The sequence below is a fragment of the Bos grunniens genome, chromosome 4 (genome assembly GCF_055505025.1).
Source record: "Bos grunniens cultivar Pamir isolate PY7600 chromosome 4, Bosgru_T2T1.0, whole genome shotgun sequence".
NCBI classification, from domain to species: Eukaryota; Metazoa; Chordata; class Mammalia; order Artiodactyla; family Bovidae; genus Bos; species Bos grunniens.
In genome coordinates this window covers 112,731,682-112,754,160 of record NC_141168.1, presented here as the reverse complement: position 1 = coordinate 112,754,160, position 22,479 = coordinate 112,731,682, and the positions used below count along the sequence as shown (strand labels likewise).

At 42.3% G+C, this 22,479-nt stretch overlaps 1 protein-coding gene across 2 annotated transcripts in view; it reads right to left on the bottom strand.

Moving 5' to 3' along the window:
- ABCA13 (ATP binding cassette subfamily A member 13) overlaps nucleotides 1–22,479 on the bottom strand; it is a 393,960-nt gene that overhangs the window by 356,176 nt on the left and 15,305 nt on the right. For both annotated transcript variants that reach the window (XR_015163267.1, XM_086398601.1), the window contains exons 2-3: nucleotides 17,127–17,220; nucleotides 14,127–14,250 (exon numbers count right to left, since the gene is read on the bottom strand). Coding sequence is in view for 1 of the 2 variants with exons in the window: in XM_086398601.1 (XP_086254727.1) it covers nucleotides 14,127–14,250; nucleotides 17,127–17,220 (218 nt within the window). In the remaining variant the exon portion in view is untranslated. The remainder of the gene's footprint in view (nucleotides 1–14,126; nucleotides 14,251–17,126; nucleotides 17,221–22,479) is intronic.

Below are 22,479 nucleotides of genomic sequence, written 5' to 3'. Positions count from 1 at the left end.
GCCCAATTGTCCTCACTTGAGCCTGTGCCCATTTATACTTCCTCCAATGCCCCAACAGCCCACTCTCCTGGACCTTCATCCATAATGGACTCAATCATTAAAAAAAAAAACTTGTAGCAATAAATGCTGGAGAGGGTGTGGAGAAAAGGGAACCCTCTTACACTGTTGGTGGGAATGCAAACTAGTACAGCCACTATGGAGAACAGTGTGGAGATTCCTTAAAAAACTGGAAAGAGAACTGCCATACGACCCAGCAATCCCACTGCTGGGCATACACACTGAGGAAACCAGAACTGAAAGAGACACGTGTACCCCAATGTTCATCGCAGCACTGTTTATAATAGCCAGGACATGGAAGCAACCTAGATGTCCCTCAGCAGACAAATGCATAAGAAAGCTGTGGTACATATACACAATGGAGTATTACTCAGCCATTAAAAAGAATACATGTGAATCAGTTCTGATGAGGTAGATGAATCTGGAGCCAATTATACAGAGTGAAGTAAGCCAGAAAGAAAAACACCAATACAGTATATTAATGCATATATGTGGAATTTAGAAAGATGGTAACGATAACCCTGTACGCAAGACAGCAAAAGAGACACAGATGTATAAGAACAGTCTTTTGGACTCTTTGGGAGAGGGAGAGGGTGGGATGATTTGGGACAATGGCTTTGAAACATGGATATTATCATATGTGAAACAGATCGCCAGTCCAGGTTCAATGCATGAGACAGGGTGCTCGGGGCTGGTGCACTGGGATGACCCTGAAGGATGGGATGGGGAGGGAGGTAGGAGGGGGGTTCAGGATGGGGAACACGTGTACACCCATGGTGATTTCATGTCAATGTATGGCAAAACCAATACAATATTGTAAAGTAATTAGCTTCCAATTAAAATAAATAAATTTATATTAAAAAATAAAAATACTGTCTTTAAAAAAATAAATAAAATAAAAATTTTTAAAAACTTGTCCAGGGACATGGTCCAGTGACTAAGAATCCTCCTGGAAATATAAGAGATGCAGGTTGGATCCCTGGGCGAGGAACTAAGAGCCCACATGCTGCGGGACAACTAAGCCCGTGCAGCTCAACTAGACAGTCCCTGCCCCACAATGAAGACCCGTGTGCCACAACTGAGACCAGACACAGCCACATCAATAGTTTTTTAAAACCTTGGCCAATTTAAAATGAGAAAGTTATTGGCACAACACTGTAAATCAACTATACTTCAGTTTAAAAAATAACAATAAAAGGGACTTCCCTGATGGTCCAGTGGTTAAGACTACATGCTTCCACTGCAGAGGGCACAGGTTTGATCCCTAGTCAGGGAACTAAGATCCTGCATGTCTTGCAGCATGGCCAATAATAATAATAATAATAAATTTTTTAAAATGAAAAACAATACAGTTAGAAAGCTGTCCTCGGTCTGTTTATTATCTGTGAGGCTCAGTCGTTTTATATGTTTATTAGTCATTTCATTCCTCTCATTGATTACACCGCATGCCTCAAGCAACATGCCGGGGGTCAACACAGCAGTGAGTGAGGCCCTGCAGGTGTAAGAGGCAGGAGGAGCCCCATGGTAAACGCCAAGTCCAACCAAGAGGTGGGTCAACCGTCCCGAGGCTCCGTTGAGCTGGGGGTGAGCAGGAAGGTCTGGGCGGGCAGAGGGAGCCCAGCAGGGCAGCCCAGAGACAAGTCTGTGTGTCTCACCCCTGATTTTAGACCCACTTGGGAATTATGAAGATGGGGCGTCAGGCAGAGGGGCTCAGGGGGATGTCCAGGGAGCGCTGGGGGATGCCTCCCCAGGAGAGGTCAGCTGTGGGTAGAAGCAGAGGAGCCCCAGACAAAAAGGACACATGTCAGGCCAGGTCACAAGGACTAGCGATCAGGAGGGAAGAGGGCCGTCCCCACTGGGTGGTCAAGGCCACAGCCCCGTTTTCTGCTGGGATGTCCCCTGTCTTCTCATGTTTGAAACACAGCTTCCCTTTGTCATATTTATAAGAAATATCCTCTCCCGGTTTGTTTGTTTGTTTTTCCCTTTAATTTTATGTTGTTTGTTTAGTTGCTAAGTCGTGTCAGACTCTTCTGCGACTCCAAGGACTGTAGCCCGCCAGGCTCCTCTGTCCATGGGATTTCCCAGGCAAGAGTATTGGAGGGGGTTGCCATTTCCTTCTCCAATTTATTTCAGCCTTGAATAATTTTACCACTAGAAGATACTGAGGAATGTAAACTGTGCCAACAATAATGTCCATCAGAGCAATGATCTAAAAGGGTAAGATCTAGGCCCAATGTAAATGTCAAGTTCTAGGAGAAGCGTTAACATAACATCATATGCTTATGAAAAGATTTCCTTTCATCTTTAAAAATGGGGTTCCAGGAAGCAGACTTCCACAGAAATGGTCAGAACTGAGTGGGAGTCTGTGAAGTACAGACTTTGAGTCTGCCTCCCACCCTCGGCCAGGAGGCTGCCCAGGACTCTGCATTTTAACCCACCCTCCTAGTGGTTCTAATAGGGACGATCCTGGCTGACTTCATGATGTGGGAAAATACACAGGCCCCGGATGGTCCCCCATGCTAAAACCAAGACTTAACCCCCAACCTAACTGCAGGTCGGTTTCCCCAGGAAAATAACCCTGTGGGATGTAATTTCAGTGTGAAATTCTCTGATCAACACCAAGGAGGTGGTCCTTTCCATCCCCAAAGAAAGACGGTTTGCCACATGGACCCTCTCTTTCCACACAGGAAGGTTGCCTAAGCTTGAAATGCTCTTTTTTGCTTGTGAGGTTTTTAAAGGCAAGACAAGGAGCCCTCTCTACTGACCAGATGGGGTGCTGCTCGATTCATGAATCATTGGATACAGCCAATTCAACCTTTAAAATCCACTTGTGAATTTTTGTTTTTAGCAACACTCTGTAGTTCTAATTTAAAAAATGATAAAACTGCTGTTTTTTCTTAACTTTATATTAATACTTGTCATATGTGGAGGAAAAATTATTTTTCATGACTGAGAAAGAGAAAACATTCTCATGACCTTTAAAATCAGCACAATCTACCCTCTACTGCACTCCATGGGGTTGCAGAGTCTGACACCACTGAGCAACTGAACTGAACCCTATCTACATCCATTCTCAAATTCAGTGGGAACTTACCTTAGTCAGTAAGAAACTGCTGATTTAAAATAAAACAAGGAATCATTTCACAAATTGCTGGAAGCTTGTTTAAGTAGGTGTCCAATTACTTTTAGCACATCAGAGGAAAAAATAAGTAAAATTGGGAGAAATTTTTCCTGATTAAAAAGTTATAGATCCAATTAGATTTTTTAACTCCCAAACCTTTTATTATATAAATTCTCAAACACTGTGACTGGAGGAACGGTTGTCAACAGGTAAATCTACCTGCTGCATCAGCCCCCCTGGGACATCAGCCTTTAATTGTCACCACCTACAAGGAAGCAGAGACTTCCCAAGTGGCTTAGAGGTAAAGAACCCACGTGCCAGTGCAGGAGACACAAGAGACATGGGTTTGACCCCTCAGTCGGTAAGATCCCCTGGAGAAGGGAAGGACCACCCACACGAGTATTCTTGCCTGGGAAATACCACGGTCAGAGAGCCTGACAGGCTACAGTCCATGGGGTCACAAAGAGTCAGACATGACAGAAGCAACTTAGCACACACGGGGAAATCCCAGGGCTGAAACAGGCATTGTGCGGAGACCAATTTCCTCCTTCCCAAGTCCAACTCTTTCTTTGGTCTTTTTATCAGGTGACATTGGACCCTGCCAGGTATCGGAGGAGCCGTGAATGGAAGAGCGGACAAAGGAGATCTGATTCAGGAAGACAAGAAAAGGCCACCTTGCAGGTGGCCCTCAGACCAGTAGGAAACCACCCTCTCAAAGGGCCCCGAGCCAAACGCTACGTCCAGCAACCCCCGTGGGATTTCAGTGAAGGACCTGAGGATGTCAGAGGTGGGAGGAATCACTCAGGCCCCTCCCTCAGTTTGCAGACAAGGAAACTGAAGCCCTCTGAGGGTCCCCAAAGCCAAAATGTTTCTCAAGCAATGTCTCCCTTAGAAAGTCATCATTCAAATAATGGGATCATAACCCTAATAGGTTATGATTTAAATAATAAAACCCTTTATTTGGGGGGCTCCAAAATCAGTGCAGATGGTGACTGCAGCCATGAAATTAAGATGCTTACTCCTTGGAAGAAAAGCTACAACCAACCTAGACAGCATATTAAAAAGCAGAGACATTACTTTGCCCACAAAGGTCTGTCTAGTCAATGCTATGGTTTTTCCAGTAGTCATGTATGGATGTGAGCTGGACTATAAAGAAAGCTGAGCACCAAAGAATTGATGCTTTTGAACTGTGGTATTGGAGAAGACTCTTGAAAGTCCCTTGGACTGAAAGGAGATCCAGTCCATCCTAAAGGAAATCAGTCCTGAATATTCACTGGAAGGACTGATGCTGAGGCTGAAACTCCAATCCTTTGGCCACCTGATGTAAGAACTGACTCATTGGAAAAGACCCTGATGCTGGGAAAGATTGAAGGCAGGAGGAGAGGGGGATGACAGAGGATGAGACGGTTGAAAGGCATCACCAACTCAATGGACATGAGTTTGAGCAGGCTCCAGGAGTTGGTGATGGACAGGGAAGCCTTGCATGCTGCTGTCCATGGGGTCACAAAGAGTCAGACATGACTGAGCAACTGAACTGACCTGAACCCTAATAAGGTTGTTGGAGGGTCAGCAGAGGGAATCTATGTAAAATCTTAGCACAGAGTCCAGCTCCCAGCTCTCTTTAAAGGGCAGTAATAGGGACTTACCAGGTGGTCCAGTGGTTACTAATCCACCTGCCAGTGCAGGGGACACAGGTTCAGTCCCTGGTCTAGGAGGATCCCACATACCACAGAGCAACTAAACCCGTGTACCACAACTACTGAAGCCCACACCCTAGAGCCCACAACAAGAGAAGCCACTGCAATGAGACGCTCACACACTGCGATGAAGAGCAGCCTCCGTAATCAGAGAAAGCCTGTGTGCAGCAATGGAGACCCAGTGCAACCCAAATAAATAAGTAATTTTTACATATAAAGTAGGACTGTGAAACAATTTTAAAATTAAAAATAAAGGGCAGAAATAATACAGCTGATGCTGGGACAGACACATTTTCAGCCCAAGAGCTGCAGGAAAAAGCAAGCAAGATAAACAGGACAGTTGCTTCTATTACGTGTGTGTGTGTGTGCTAAATTGCTTCACTCTTTGTGACCCCATGGACTGTAGCCCACCAGGCTCCTCTGTCCACGGGACTCTCCAGGCAAGAATACTGGAGTGGATTGCTGTGCCCTTCTCCAGGGGATCTCCCCAACCCAGGGATCGCACTAGCCTCTCTTACATCTCCTTCCTGCACTGGCAGACGGATTCTTAACCACTAGCACTGCCTGGGAAGCACTGTTTCTATTATAAATTCTGCTAATGTCTGTTACTGGGATCTTCCCCAGTGACTCAGTGGAAGAATCTACCTGCAATGCAGGAGACACAGGAGATGTGGGTTCAATCCCTGGGTCAGGAGGATTCCCTGGAGCAGGAAATGGCAACCCAGTGCAGTTCTTGCCTGGAAAATTCCACGGATGGAGGAACATGATGGGGTATATCCAGCCCATATGGGTCACGTAGAGTCAGACACGACTGAGCACACGTGTAAATTTTTCTCATTCATTTACTGCCAAGGCACAGTCTAACAGAATTAGGATTGTTTCTTAAGACAGCCAGATCCCAATACAAAAAAGTAATTCTCTTAGGAACTGTCTTGTCTTGAATGCCCTTCAGCTGCCTTGTGGCCGCTAAGGCCAGCCAGACGCCTCCCTTCACTGCCCACCAGTAACCTAGGACAAGTGCTGACAAGCAGAGTCTCAAGGATGTAAAGGCTTTTGAAACCTGTAATCGATCTGGAGTTTAAAAGAGAGGGAAAGTTAGAGAAATTCCCAACTGAGGAAGGAAGAAATAAAGTAAAAAGTCTTTGGCACTTTCTTTAGATCTATTTTTTTTTTTTTTAATCCATGTCCACCCTGGAATTATTTGCTTTTCCTGGAGAATACAGCTCTGAAGCTACATGCGACTTGAAGACTTTTTTCCTGTTAAAAAGATCACCTCCAAAGTTATTGCCTTATTGTCCTTCTTGGACCCAAACAAGCTTTGTGTCTTACCTACAGAATTAATATTCGTGTTTTTAAAGGTTGACATAACTAGTTTCTCAACTGTTCCTTGAACCAACTTTGTCTTCCTACTGATCATGTAATTAATGAAGTAACACTCAGTGATATATCTGTTATACAAAAGACATTTTTAATTTTTTGAAAATTTACCTCTGACAGAATCTATACTCATTCCCCTACATTGGATGTGTAGAATCTTAACCACTGGACTGCTAAGGAAGTCCCCCCATTCCTATGTTGATATTGCCCAATAGTTACATAAGATCTCACTATTTGAGGAACAACTCCCTTTACGTCTATAATTATTTCAAAATGAAAGTTAAAGAAAAATAAAGTCAAATAATACATGATAAACTCAGGAAAGAATATTTACAACTCATACAACAGATGAAGGATTTAACTCCTTAATATGTAAAGAGTCTCTAGGAATCAGGAAGAAAAATAATAAATGAGAAGAATTGACAAAGGCCATGAAAATAAGTATAAATTGTACAAAGATATAAAAACAGGTTCAACATCCTCCATAATAGGGAAAACCCAATCAAACATGCACCAAGATATCATTTCTCATCAAGAAATTAATAAAAAATCAGGTTGGCAGAAATCTAAAATTTCAACCAGACCCTCTATTGGCCTTACTAAAGAAAGAGATAGCCTCATATTTCAAAAGGTAGAGTGCAGTATATTATAATCCCTATATAGGATCGTTTGCAAAAGGCCATTAAAATAAAAAATGCATTTTTCTCTTGACTTGAAATTCTGCTTCTAGTAATCACTCCTATAGATACATCTACATTAGTATGAAAATGCATAAGCCACTAGAAAAATATAACAAAAAGGTACAGTTCATAAGTCAATAATAGAGAAACATTAAAGGATACGAAATATTCAATTTTCATAAACAAAAGCAACAAAGAGAAAAATAGGAATACAGAAAGATGGCAAAAGAAGGAAACAAAAGTAAATCCAATATAATAAAAACAAGTGGTCTAAACACTAAAAGGCAAAGACTGTCAGACTGAATAATAAGAAAGAACCAACTCTACGCCATTACATTTTAAAAATAAAATTTAAAGATGGCCAGAAAGTAAAAGAGGTGGAAAAAGATATATCATGTAACACTAATCAAAAGAAAGCTACAGGGCTTATGTAAATACCAACAAAATAGACTTCAAAACAAGAAATACAACCAGGGATAAAGAGATTATATTAACATATCATATATTATGTATTATAGTATTTTACATAATGGATATAGTATAATGCATATAACATATTGTGTGATATATTGCATGTACAATGTCTTGTATGCATGTCTAATAACTGAGATAACTGGATTAAGTTATACAATGATAAATGAATCAACACAGAAAAGATTGACTCTAACATGCATGCACTTACACCAGAGCTTCAAAGTAAATGAAGCAAAAATCAGTAGAACTGAAAAAACAGAAAAAGCCACAATTACAAAGATTAGAAATCCTTTCTTGATTATTTATAGAACAAACAAAAAATCAGTAAAGATATTGAAGATTTAATGCCACCCAACAGTACTTTGGCCACCTCATGCAAACAGTTGACTCATTGGAAAAGACTCTGATGCTGGGAGGGATCGGGGGCAGGAGGAGAAGGGGACGACAGAGGATGAGATGGCTGGATGGCATCACCGACTCGATGAACGTGAGTTTGAGTGAACTCCGGGAGTTGGTGATGGACAGGGAGGCCTGGCGTGCTGCAATTCATGGGGTCACAAAGAGTCGGACACGACTGAGTGACTGAACTGAACTGAACTGACCTGAAGCCAAGAGTAGGGAAAATGAGGAGACAAGGAGGGGTGAGCTTTGATGGATACAGGTTTGTTTGTTTGTTTGTTTGTTTGTTTTGAGTGATTCAACATTTTCTATAGTTGATTGTGGTGATAGTTGCACAATTCTGTAAATACACTAAAAACTATTGAATTTTATGCTTTAAATGTGTCATTTTATGGTATATGAATTAAATCTCTATAAGGCTATTTTTTAATGTAATCCTCATCAAAATCCCAGCAGACTTTCATGTATAAATAAATAAGCTGATTTTTAAATATATATGGAAATTCACAGATGTGCTAAAATAATTTTGAAAAAAAGGTTGAAGGACACATATAGTACCTGATTTCAAGACATTTTCTCTAAAGCTATAGAGTATTGGCCTAAGGATAGTCGTAAAGACCATTGAAATAAAAGAGAACAAAAGCAGATCTACATGATATTATTAGATCAACTGGTTTTCAACAAAGGTGCCAACTATATTTAATGGGCATATGTTAGTATTTTCAACAAATGGTATTAGAACTACTAAACAACCAAATGTAAGATAAACCGCAACACTTACATCATATACAAAAGCTAACTCAAAAATGCATCATACACCCAAACAAAAGTTAAAACTATTAAACTTTTAACAGAAACTGCAGTAGGTAATTGTAATGATCTTCAGTTACACAAATATTTCATTGTTAGAGAAAAATACAAAAGAGACAAACAAGACATACAGAGGTCCAAAAAGCACTTGAAAAGATGCTCAGCATCACTATTAGAGAAAGGCAAATAAAAACTACAATGAGATAGCATCTTACAGTGGTCAGAATGGCCACCATCAAAAAATCTATAAAAAACAATAAACCCTGGCAAGGGTATAGAGGAAAGGGAACCCTCCCACACTGTTGGTGGGAATATAAACAGGTGCAGCCACTGTGGGAAATAGGATGGTGGTTCCTTGAAAAACTAAAAACAGCTATCATATGACAGCAGCCCCACTCCTGGGCATGTATACCCAGAGAAAACCATAATTCAAAAAGATCCATGCACCCAATGTTCACAGCAGCACCATTTACAATAGCCAAGACACGGAAGCAGCCCAGCGTCCATCGACCAATGAGTGGACACAGGTGAACAGAGAAAGAAGACGTGGTGCATATATACGGAGGAATAACACTCAGACATAAAAGTGAGTGGAATAATGAATGCCATTTACAGCAATTTGGGCGGACCTAGAAATTGTGATACTGAATGAAGTAAGTCAGACAGAGACAAATATTACATAGTGTCACTTATATGTGGAGTTTAAAAAAGGATACAAGTGAACTTATTTATAAAACAGGTAGACCCATAGACATAGAAAATGAACGTAGAGTTACCAAAGGGGAGGGGAAGAGAGGGATAAATCAGGAGTTTGGGATTAAAATATACACATTACTGCATATAAAGTAGGTAATCAACAAGAACCTACTATAGTTCCTACACTAGAACTATACTCAGTATCTTATAATAACTTATAATTGAAGAGAACATTTAAAAAGGGATACAGACATTTATATATATATCACTTTACTGTATAGTTGAAACTAACACACCATTGTAAATCAACTATACCTAAATTTTTTTTAATTTTTTTAAAGCATAAACCAAAACAGAAAAAACTGATAAACTGAATTTCATCAAAATGAAAAAAAACTCTGCTCTTCAAAAAAAGGTCACAGACTGGAAGAAATATTCACAACACATTTTTCTGATAAAAGATTTACAAACAAAGTAAGTAAAGAGTTCTAAAAATGCAGTAAAACCAAAAATTACACAATAAATTGTTAAAAGATTTGAACAGGGAACTTCCCTGGCGATCCAGTGGCTGAAGAATCCACACTCCACTGCAGGGTTTGATCAGTGGTGGAGGAACTAGGATCCCACATGCCATGCAGTGCACTTCCCCACAACCACCAAAAAAGGATTTGAACAAACCATTTATACACAGAACGTCAAACAGCCAATAAAGATATGAAAAGATGCTCAACATCATCCATGATTAAGGAAATGCAAACTAAAAGTATAATCAGATCATACTCAATAAAAAATATGCATGGCTTTTAAGCAAAAATATTATGAAGCTATAAATTAAATGATGTGTCATTTAACCATGGGACTTGATGCAATTCCAATCAAAATGCCAATAGGGTTTTTTCATTGACCTTGACAATGAATTTATAAATTTAAATGGAAGAGCAGAGACTTCCCTCAAGGAGCAGAGCAAAATATGTCAGACATCAGATGTCAGACATTATCATAAAAAAGACACTGAGGAATAGTTCAGGGATGGCCTGCTGGACAGAACAGACATTGGAAAAAGGGCACACAAGAGGCTTGACACGTAGACCCTCAGGACTGCAGATCAGGGCAAGATGGGCGATTTCCTTAAAGAGTGCTACAGCAATCACAAATCCAAATGGAAAAAATCTAAAATGGATCACTATGACATCATTCAAAGACATAAAGCCCAGACGGATGAGAGATTTACACGTGAAAGGAAACCCGTACTTTTGGAAGATAATGAAGATAATGTAGGAAATTATCTTTATGGTGGTTTAGTTGCTAAGTCGTGTCCGACTATTGCAACCCTGTGGACTGTAGCCCACCAGGCTCCTTTGTCCATGGGATTTCCCAGGCAAGAATACTGCAGTGGGTTGCCATTTTCTTCTCCAAGGAAGTTATCTTTATTAACTAAAGAGATAAACATGTTCTAAATATAATCCAAGTTTTATGGAGAGAGGAACACATCTGATTCCCCAAGTTCTTGAACACCAAAGAGAGGAAGCTCAGCTGGGCCTGGAGGGGGCTCCTGGGGGGAGACCCACCCACACGCAGCCAGAGGATAGACCAGGACCTCTGGGTGACCGCAGGTCAGAGAGGGGGGCTCCGTGCCCAGGGGAACATCCCTCACACGCGCTGAGCCAGCGCTTCACTGAAACACGGGAAATTCAGGGCCTGAAAACACACCCAGGACCCCGCAAAATTGTCTTTCATTGTGGCTTGTTAGAGCCAACACTACAGAGACAGAGGAATGGCGTAAGGACAGGGACTAAGCTGGGATTACGGCTGGGAAAGCCCGAGAAAGAGAGAAGAGAAAGTTCATCGCACAGGGGGCAGACCCTCCAACTGGGCAGAAAAGGAAGCGCCTTTGCTCAACGGAAGCATCTGTGTCACCGTGGAGTGGTGCGGGCAGTTCCCCGTCTGTGATCACCCTAACTGTGACCCCTCTTTTCCGAGGCCAGGAGGGGAGGGAGGTGTGCGAGAGCCTGGATCAGGAACCTGCAGGCTCTCTGCTCTGGTGCAACAGGTGTAGCCAGAGAATCCACGCTGCTCGGAGGCCACAAGGTTTCTCCCCATGGGGAACCTGGACCACGGGGAGCAGCCTGCCTCCAAAGGCTGGAGGGTGGGGACAGAGTGAGAGAAAGGAGGCCCCCAGGAGAAGGACAGAGTATGGGAAAGGGCCACCTTACTCCTTCCTTGAACTTGAGTCCTCCCTGCTGTCAGAGGAGTCGCTGATGAGACAAGCATCAAATTCTTAGCTGCTTTGGTTGGAAAAAGATGATTCAACTCATGGCAAAGGGGCTGGACCCTGTGATCAGGAAAACTATACACTAGAGAGGCTAAAGCTTGGAAGGCACTATAAAGAGCATCCCAAGAGGGAAAAGCCAACGGAGGAAAAGCCAAGAGGGAGGCGGCCGCAGTCAGGGAGTAAGTGAGATGTACAGCAGGAGGCCTTCCTGGAGTGAGGTGGAGTCAGCGAGATGGCTCTGGGGGATCTGGGATCGAGGAAGAAGAAAAATTAAAATATTGAAGATAAGAAAGTGAGAAGAGTAGGGAATAGTCAGGAACAGTTGGATGGAAACCCTTCAAGGGGCTGGGATGAGAATGAAGGACGGCCTGGCCTGGCGAGCAGCTCCTGCGGGTCCTGACAGTGAAAGGGCGCAGGGGGCAAGTTCAGACAGTGCGTTCGCTCCGTGAAGCACTTTCCATTGCTTTTCTGCCATCAGCTTGACTGTAAACAATGAAGAGCGATTCCTTGTGTTGCCACACACCCACTTAATCTGTGGAGTCATGATCCATGGTTCACGATTCCAACTCTGAAATCACCTTTTAAGTGTTGAGCATTGGCTCTGTAATAAAACCAGGAATCTGAAAGTGGATTTTCATAATCATAACCTAGATCAGATGAAACTGGGGATCTCTGCCAAAAGTGAACTTTCCCCAGGGAGCAAACTCCTGGAGATGGTGAAGAACAAGGAAGCCTGGCATGTTGCAGTCCACGGGGTCACAAAGAGTCAGACATGACTTAGCAGCTAAACTGAACTGATCCTAGATCAGATGAAATTTGAGATTCCTGCCCAAAGTGAATTTTCCCCAGGGATCACAAAGGGCACAGAAATCCACAAACTGGTTAACCGTGATGTTTAAATAGATTTAAATTTTGCTTTCAGATATTCATAATCTGAGACAATTCTCAAAAAGTGATCAGAAGTGAATTTTTAATTATGGTTTTGGGAGTCCACTGAATTCGTCCTGGACCAGCATGAAAACAATGAGAGCCTCTGAGTGGAGGGGGCAGGTCCGAGGACAGAGCCCAGAACCGGGAGGGACTTCTTTCCTGCTCATCGGCGTCCAAGGCTCTGAAAAGTACTGTGGTTCTCAGGATGTGGGGAGAGGTCTCTGCAGGCTGTGTGACCACCTGTTCTCAGTAAGTGCAGGTGAGGGTGTGGAGTGGCCTGAGAGACAAAGGCAGAGCTATTCTCTGATGTGGAGACTCCAGTGTCGGTGTGACTGCTGGAGCCAGAGCCATAGGGATGGGAGAGTGCTAACTCCCACCGCAGGAGGGCTACCCTGCCAGCACTTCAACACTCACGATGTGGAAGGAGGGGAGTGAGAAGCAAATGTAGAGACATTAAGTAAATTGCTCAGAAGCACACAACTAAGAAGAGATGGGGTCGATATGGTTTGCGTGCAAAGCCCCACTTTTCCCCCTTCAAGGACACACAAATTTCCCACTCTAAGTGACGAAGAGATGTGAGAGAGACCTGAAACAGAGACGCTGATCAGCCTCAAACACTTCTCATTTTCCCAGAAAGGCACTTTCTTTCCCAAACAAAGAAAAAGGCCAGCATGTATTCCAGGGTTATAACTTTACACTTTACTCTCTAATGGTTTTCTTAATATCATATGTTTATATTACCTCTCTCAAAAAAAATGTAAGCACCCACCCTTTAAAAATATCATACCAGATGTGTCCAAAATTACCTAGAAGCTTTGCATTCTCTTCTTGTAACTTACAGTTGAAAGTTAAAGATCACTTATGTTTGCATGCTTTACACTTCAATGTCATAGACGGGTCAACAGCAGGAAGGATGGAGGAAGCAAAGACAGATGATTCACATGTGAAAAATTCAAACTATCTGATGACTCAGCTGCTTCTTTTCATTTCTAACTCCACTGAGAGAAGTTTCCAGAGCCTTCAGGGAGCTCTAAGTTAAAACCCTTCTGTATTTTGACTCTTCTCACATAAAATACCTCCCATTGCTTCTCTTTTTAGTCTTTGGTGCCAGACTGCTGCCACAGGTAAACACAGGCCAGGCTCAGCATCCAGAGTCACGATGGCTACTGTCACCTGGTCCAGGTCAAGCGTATCTCAGCTGTGAACAGATGCTGGTCCAAAATAGCACAGTAGGAAAAGCCAGTGGGTAACTCAAACAAATACTTGTTTTCAAGCATTTGGTGCCAAAAATGCATAGTTGGCCAAGAGGGTAATTTTGAGGTCAGAGTTTTAACCTACAGAAAACAAACTAGGACAAGCAAAACGCATCTGCTAATCAGCAATCACTTTGTGACTCTTGGAACAGCTGTGGAAAGACCTGTTACTAGAAACGAACCATTATGGAGGTTGTTTGCATGTGAGTCTGAATGTCATAAAGCCGATTTCCTGGTGACTCTAAATTCTGTGTTTCTTATGATGGCTGGCCCACCCCAAATTATTGAGGCTGAACTAAAAGCCTCATGTCAGTTCTATTCAGGAGCTTCCCGTGAAAAGGATGTTTGTGTTTCTCTTACCGAAAACGCTGCTCCATAGCCCCTTCATAGCTTGTGTTCCTGCACCTCGACCCGGTGTTGCAAAGAAGGCCTTGGACAAAGGGGAAAACACCCCGGCTGGGCAGATCCCGGGGTTGCAAATAGCCTGGATGTGGATACAAGACAGAAATGAGTCCATACGACTGGTCCCAGAAATGGAATACCTAGTGAGTTCAGTAATATGTGATATCACGTTATTACATTATTAGTCCTGTTGTTAGTTTATTTTTATTTTTACTTATTTTTTTAATTTATTTTATTTTTTAACTTTACAATATTGTATTGGTTTTGCCATATATGAACATGAATCCGCCACAGGTATACACGTGTTCCTCATCCTGAACCCTCCTCCCTCCCTGTACCATCCCTCTGGGTTGTCCCAGTGCACCAGCCCCAAGCGTCCAGTATCATGCATCGAACCTGGACTGGTGACTCATTTCATATATGATATTATACATGTTTCAATGCCATTCTCCCAAAACACCTCAGCAACCCAACAGGAAAAAGAAAGGACAGAAACCTTTTACATTAACACCTTTCTTCCAGGGCCTACCCACAGGCTGCAAGGCAGGACGGCTCTGCCTGGCCATAAGCACAATTGCATGAGACTCCTCTCCCTGCTGAGGGAGTGTCAATACCTCGTCATTCAACCTCACCTCCAGACACTGTGAACAGGCTGTGGGTTGGAAGAATCAGAGCAAACACCTCCTTTCGTCTCATATAAAAGCAGAGGAATTCTTGGATTCTTAAGAACTTGAGTGTGGTTACTAAAGGTCATTTAACGCGAAGATGTTTAGAAAAACTGGATAGGATCCAAGGGCTTTCAGGACAAATGGTACAATAAACCACTTTCTGGAGAAAAGAGAACCCTCTCACGCGGTTGGTGGGAGTGTAAGTTGGTGCAGACACTGTGGAGAGCAGAGTGGAGGCTCCTCAGAAAACTAAAAATAGAATGACCATGTGATTCAGCAATCCCAACCCAGACGTGTGTGTGTGTGCGTGCTCCATCACTCCAGTCACGTCTGACTCTTCACAACCCCATGGACTGTAGCCCACCAGGCTCCGCTATCCATGGGATTCTCCAGGCAAGAATACTGGAGTAGGTTGCCACGCTCTTCCACAGGGGATCTTCCCGACCCAGGGATGGAACCTGCATCTCTTATGGCCCCTGCACTGCAGGCAGGTTCTCTACCACTAGTGCCACCTGGGAAGCCCCCTCAGCACCCTTTGGGAAGTCACCGTCTTCCACATCCTTCAAAGCTTTTACTCATCTGAACCTGTTTGTTCCTCCAGCCACATGTCTGCTTCTCATTCATATAAACTCCTTTTCTTCTGATCTTCCCCCATGCTATCTGGTCTGCCCAGATCTGTCCTCCCCTGAACTCTTTCATCTGACAAAGATTCACATTTGCTAACTCCTCAGAACCCCTTCTTCAGAACGGAGCAGCCACTTCTCCTCTGTGCTCCTGGTACCCTGTGTGGAGTCCCAACATGACACTATCTCACTGCATTATCATAGTCTGACCCTACAGTAAGTTCTGGAAGGACAGGGAAAATACTGTGTCCACCACTTCATCCTGAGCAAAGCTTGGACACAAAGGCACTCAAAACATTATTTGCCAAATGAATAAATACATTAATTTACTATTTTGAATAGTGACATACTATTTCAGATAAAAGTCACCCCTTAATAATTTCTAATCATATAACATTTTTAGAATTAACCACATTATCCATATTTCAAGTGAGCATAAGCATGATAGGAACAAAACAGGCAATCATTTCTCAAGGAGTGTTGAGGTTTAAACCAGATGAACTAAATGGTCTTTCTGATAAAACACCTGGAGCAGAGGAAGTTATTTATAATGGTTTCTAAACACTTTACCACCATCATTGTCATCATCATCACCACCACCAATATCATCATCACCACCATCACCATCATCTTCATCACCATCAACACCATCACCACCACCACCATCACCATCATCACCACCATCACCATCAACACCATCACCATCATCTTCATCACCACCATCACCATCATCTTCATCATCACCATCTTCACCATCACCATCACCACCACCACCACCATCATCACCACCATCATCACCACCATCACCATCATCTTCATCACCACCATCACCATCATCTTCATCACCACCATCTTCACCATCACCATCAAAACCACCACCACCATCATCACCACCATCACCACCATCACCATTATCTTCATCACCACCATCACCATCATCTTCATCACCATCACCACCATCATCTTCATCACCACCATCTTCACCATCACCATCAAAACTACCACCACCATCATCACCACCATCACCACCATCACCATTATCTTCATCACCACCATCACCATCATCTTCATCACCATCACCACCATCATCTTCATCACCACCATCTTCATCATCACCATCGCCACCACCACCATCATCACCACCATCACCATCATCTTCATCACCATCACCACCATCACCACCACCACCACCATCACCACCACCATCACCTTCATCACCACCATCATCTTCATCACCACCATCTTCATCATCACCATCACCACCAGCACCATCATCACCATCACCACCATCACCATCACCACCACCATCATCATCACCATCATCACGCTGGTAAAATGAAATGCATCTCCCCCACATTTACCTCTTCCTCTACTCTTTCTATGTTTATAATGACTTATATACCTATATCCTGAATTGAGACAGCTTAATTTAAGGAGTAAATCTATCTGTTAGATTGGGCAAATGTGAATATCATTCTTAAGAGAAAAAACCTAAATAGATGCCTACTGGCATATATCCCAGAAATAGAGGTATAAACAAGAGAACCCTATCCATTCATTTCACTCAGGATTCAGAATTTATAAAGAACAATAGAAAAAAAAAAAGAATGCTGCATTTTCTTCTCTAGATGTTGGTCATCAAAAATTATAATAAAAATGAAACTCACAATTGTCTCTGTGTCTGGGAGGTTCTTGAAAACGAAGTACTGTCAGAATCATGAACAGGATACAAGGCCAGAAGAATTCAGCCAGGGAGAGCACCTGGAAAGTTGTCCAAAAAATTAGTGTCTAAATAAATCACAAAGCATTATGAGATCTCCCCCTGTTGAAGGAGGGTTCGTAGGCCAGAGTAGGCTTCCTTTAAAGGAAGTCATTGTCATCCTTCCTGTGTGTACCTAAGAACAATCATTTGAGACGGGCCCCACAGAGATAGCCCCTGTTCACTGTATCCATATCCACAACTGTCAGAGCTTTGTCTTTCTCCTACCAGACCTGGCTTCTGTTCCTCCCCTTTTTCCTCACATTTTTATTTATTGAAGAACTTATGACATTAAAGAAATTAAACAAATAATTTCATCCATATTTCTCACACTCCAACAGATTCACTATTTTTATTTTTCTCATTTCTTTAACATGTCTGACTTTTCCATCCAAGTAGCTATTTTTCCAGGGTTGGTGGTGGCAGACACTTGGTTTCATCTTATGAATATTTTCACGTGTTGCCACACACTGTATTTAACTATCATCTTACTGGTTATTTAACATTCTTACAAATGAACACATCATAATTGACATCTTTTGTCAATAAATTTTTTTGTAAAAGTAATTTTCTTTTAAATCACTTTCTTGAGATTGGAACAAACTCTGAAAAGTCAGATTATTGAAGTCAAATCTCTTGACACAGGTGGCAAAAGAGCCACTCATATGGATTGCAATTATTTGTATAATCCTGAATTTTCAAAGTCAAAAGAAAAGGAACTAACATTGATACATGGAATTTAATTATTTAAGAAGGAAACACCTGAAGAATAGCCTAATGAAAAATTAATAGAAAATCCTCAATTATCACAAGATTATTTTTATTGCCAACATTCTTCACTTGGTTTCTGGTGCATAATGTTTTCTGTTGGCTTCCACTCAGTTTATAAATACAAAAGTTTACAGCCAGACACAGATCAAGCAAGGCACAGATCAATAATGGCACAGACAAAATCCTAAGAATCTGCAGGTTAGGAAGTTAAGGATGCTGTCAGCATGAAAAAGCATGTCTTGTTCTTTCAGACTTCAAAATCATGATGCTTTGAACTAAAGTGAGCTTCCTGTCACTTTACTGCGTTGGTCTTTGACCTACCACAGCCCTACATCCTAGGCTTTGGTCCCAGCCTTTCCCCAGAAGTTCCAGCAGACCTTCTTCCTGGTCACCTGTGTGACCAGGTGAGCACATGTGATCTGAAACCATAAAGACAAAACTCAGGTGGGAAAGAATGTTTCCATCCCTGGTGTAATTAAAGAAGAAAAGAAAGCACCCTCTTGGAAATGAGTCATGAGGAAGAATTTCTCGTGCCAGAAACTGTATCCTTATGGAAAGTTCTCTGAGAAAGTGCTGAAAACCAACACCACCCACCCTGATAAAAGAGAAATGTTTAAGGGAGGGCACCCTCTGGCTCAGTTCAGTTCAGTCGTGTCCGACTCCTTGTGACCCCATGGACTGCAGCATGCCAGACCTCCCTGTCCATTGTGAACTCCCAGAGTTTAATCAAACTCATGTCCATTGAGTCAGTCATGCCATCTAATCATCTCATACTCTGTCGTCCCCTTCTCCTCCTGCGCTCAATACCTCCCAGCATCAGGGTCTTTTCCAATGAGTCAATTCTTTGCATTCAGTGGCCAAAGGATTGGAGTTTCACCTTCAGCATCAGTCCTTCCAATGAATACTCAGGACTGATCTCCTTTAGGATGGACTGGTTGGATCTCCTTGCAGTCCAAGGGACTCTCAAGAGTCTTCTCCAACACCACAGTTCAAAAGCATCAATTCTTTGGCACTCAGCTTTCTTTATAGTCCAACACTCACATCCATACATGACTAGTGGAAAAACCATAGCCTTGAATAGACAGACCTTTGTTGACAAAGTAACATCTCTGCTTTTTAATATGCTGTCTAGGTTGGCCATAATTTTGATCCCTCTGGCTCAAAGGATAGTAATTAAACCAAATTAATTGGTCAAACACTCTGCAGAAGAACTTAAGTCACCTGTTCATTCTCTGTAACAAATGAGTCATTTCTTGAAGTCCAGGGATGGTGGGGTGTCTGTAATTAATTCTGGCTAAATATAAATGTGCAAGATTGAAACTATACCTCATATTAAAGAATAACTTGACATCATTAGGAAGAATAAATACATAAGTAATCGGGGAGGTTAAAAAAAAGTTAGTACTAAAATTTTTATTATTAATAAATAATAAAATGTTAATAACATTTTAAATAACATAATGATAACATTTATTATAACTATAATATAATTATTTTGTTATTAACTTTTTTATTTTATAATTTAAATAATAAATAAAAGTAAATAATACAATGTTAAAAATAAAATAATAAAATTTTTACCAGTTGAGCCACCAGGGAAGCCCCCAATAATATAAGATAGCCTTTTTTTAAAACAAATAAATATAAAGAAAACTGAAAATGGCTCATACAGTCAAAACTCATATAGACCCTTCTATTTCAACATTCATTTATCTGGTTGCACCAGGTCTTACTTGCACACATGGCATCCTTGGTCTTCACTGTGGCATGTGAACTGTTAGCTGCGACTTATGGGGTCTAGTTCCCTGACCAGGGATTGAACCTGGGCCCCTTGCGTTGGGAGCACAGAATCTTAGACACTGGACCATCAGGGAAGTCCCACCCTTTTTGATATTATAAATTCACAAATAGATACATGGTTAGGGTATTCAAAAAGTACAGGAAGAATACAACCATTCTCCCAAAAAATTTACACAGTTTTCTTAACTCATTTTTTTACAAATATAAATAAATGTAACAAGTATTTTTAGAAACAATTTTTTTGGATCAGTACTTGTAGATCAGCCCCATTGTTTTTAAAGATGACATAAGAAGATATGGTAAATTTTAATGTATTTAACCAATCACCCAGTTATGGAATTTGCAAAGTTTTCTGTTCGGCACCAGTGCTATTGTGAGCTTTCTGTACATTTGGCTGACTTTTGCAAGTATATTTTTGAGGTAGCACTGTTAAATAAGATTTTTGAGCCAAAGTATGTATGATTTTTTAATTTAGATTTTAATGGGTAGATATAACCAAAGACCATCAATAAAAATATTTTCTCCAACTTGTTTATATTAGACTTTTTATTGTCTAAATCTTTTTTGAAATATTTATTTATTTGGATCTAAGTTGTAGCAAGCAGGATCTCTCCTCGCAGCACATGGACTGTCTAGTTGCGGCTCGAGGACTCAGTAGTTCCAGCACTAGGGCTTAGTATCTCCACAGCATGTGGGATCTTAGTTCCCCAACCAGGAATTGAACCTGCGTCCCCTGCATCACAAGGCAGATTCTTAACCACTGGACCACCAGGGAAGTCCCTTGTCTAAATCTTTTAAGCAATCAGTTTATCAATCTCTTTATTTTTAGTATCTAGATTTTTTTTCTCTACACATAAAAACCGCCATAATTTAAACGATCTTGTCAAAGCCAAATTAAAATAGGCAATGGCAACTGTGAAATTATAAATATTTGTCATCCCAGTCATAAAATCAATGGCACATCTCTAGTTTCAAATGAGAATAATACTTAAAAAAAAATAAAACGCAACCACTCTCTCCTTGTGAGATGGCCCACACTCTGCGGGGTATGTTTCTCTGTAAATAAATCTACTTCTTATCTACCAGTAAATAAATTGGTAGACTTATAATTGAAAAGTTTCTCTGTAGATCTTGAAATAAAAGTAAAACTCCCCAGCGGAGAAGCAGCGCAGATGCCTGCATGCGCCATTAGCAAGCGGGGGCTGGGCAGGGAGGCGCAGCGCGGGCTGCATCGCTTAGAGTAAGAATCTGGCCTGAATACCCTGAGCACTATCTGAGCGAAATAATTTGGGCTAGCAAACCAGACTGTGGGATATCTACCACGCGAAAAGCCAGCCCCAACCTAAGACACCGCCAGGCCCGCGCACGGAACAAAGAATTGAACAGAGATAGCCGGCTGCAGACCTTCCCCCTCCGGTGACAGGCAGCCAGAGCCGGAAGGGGGCAATCGCAGCCCCAGAGAGACATTATCTATAAAACTGTAAGCAGGCTTCTTTGCTAACTAAAACTCCAATTAAACGTAAAATTATAGTAACTCAGTTTTTTTTCATTTACAAGCCAATCAGTGACCCTCTGAGAAGCAACGGTAGGAAAAATCTGCCACTGGTCTGAATGTGAACTTCCCTGGTTCAGAAGAAAACGATGGCCGGCCCAGGTGTGCTGTGCGGCTGTGCCTTGTGAGTGAGTGACTCACCTCCTTTCACAGGACTATTTCTCCGCAAGCGCATAAAAGCAGCCTCCCCTGTCTCATCAGATTTTCCTGTCATGTTTTTCTCTTATGTGTTGTTATTGTCCTTGACTCTTGCTTTCGGGTTAATTTTTGTGCTTCCCCAGGTCTCCCACGCTGCAGGCCCCCTGGGCACGGCTTCTTAGCGGCAGGAAGGGGTCCCAAAGCTGTGCCAGAGGCAGCCAGAAGGAGATGCTGCCCGAGGCCCCGCTCTCGAGGAAGACAGCCTTATGGAAGCCCCACTAGTGCTCACGAAACAGGGACTGCTCTTCCAAACCACCACAAAGTCCCCTCTTCCTGCCGTGAGTGCCAGCAGAGAAGCTCTCACCGGAAGTGCCCAAATGCCTGTTCTGTAGCCCACATCCCACATCCCACAGTGACGCTTATGGGAGCGCTGCCCTCAGGCCCCTCAGAATACCACGACATTTGTGGGGAGCCCTTAACAACACCTACACACAAATGTACACATAAAGGAGCCCTGGGTGAAAAGGTATATTGAAATCTCCTCACAGACTTGTCCTTTTTCCGGACACCATAAAGAGAGAGAAAAATGAAAAGAAACGCTAGAGGAGCTGGGGAGGGGGGTCACCTCTAAGTGGGGATCACCCACCAGGGCTCAGTCCCAGTGCGGCCCAGAGTCTCCAGAGCCAGTGACTCTCCCCACCACACGCATCTCCCCACCACTCGGGTGCCCTGAAGGGATCCCCTTTTCTCCTGCTTCTGACCCCGGAAGTGAGGAAATTGCTGCCGGGGATATTCGAATGACAGGCAGAAAGTGAACAAGGAGCTAACTGCTGGAGACACTCCCTAGGCTGTACACAAAAACGAGGAAAGAACCCACAGTCAGAGAATAACTTCCCTAACTGGATAGGTGAATACGATACAAAACCTCTAACAAGGTGTTGAAGGAGGGCTTCTCTGGTGGTTCAGATGGTAAAGAATCTGCCTGCAATGCAGGAGACCC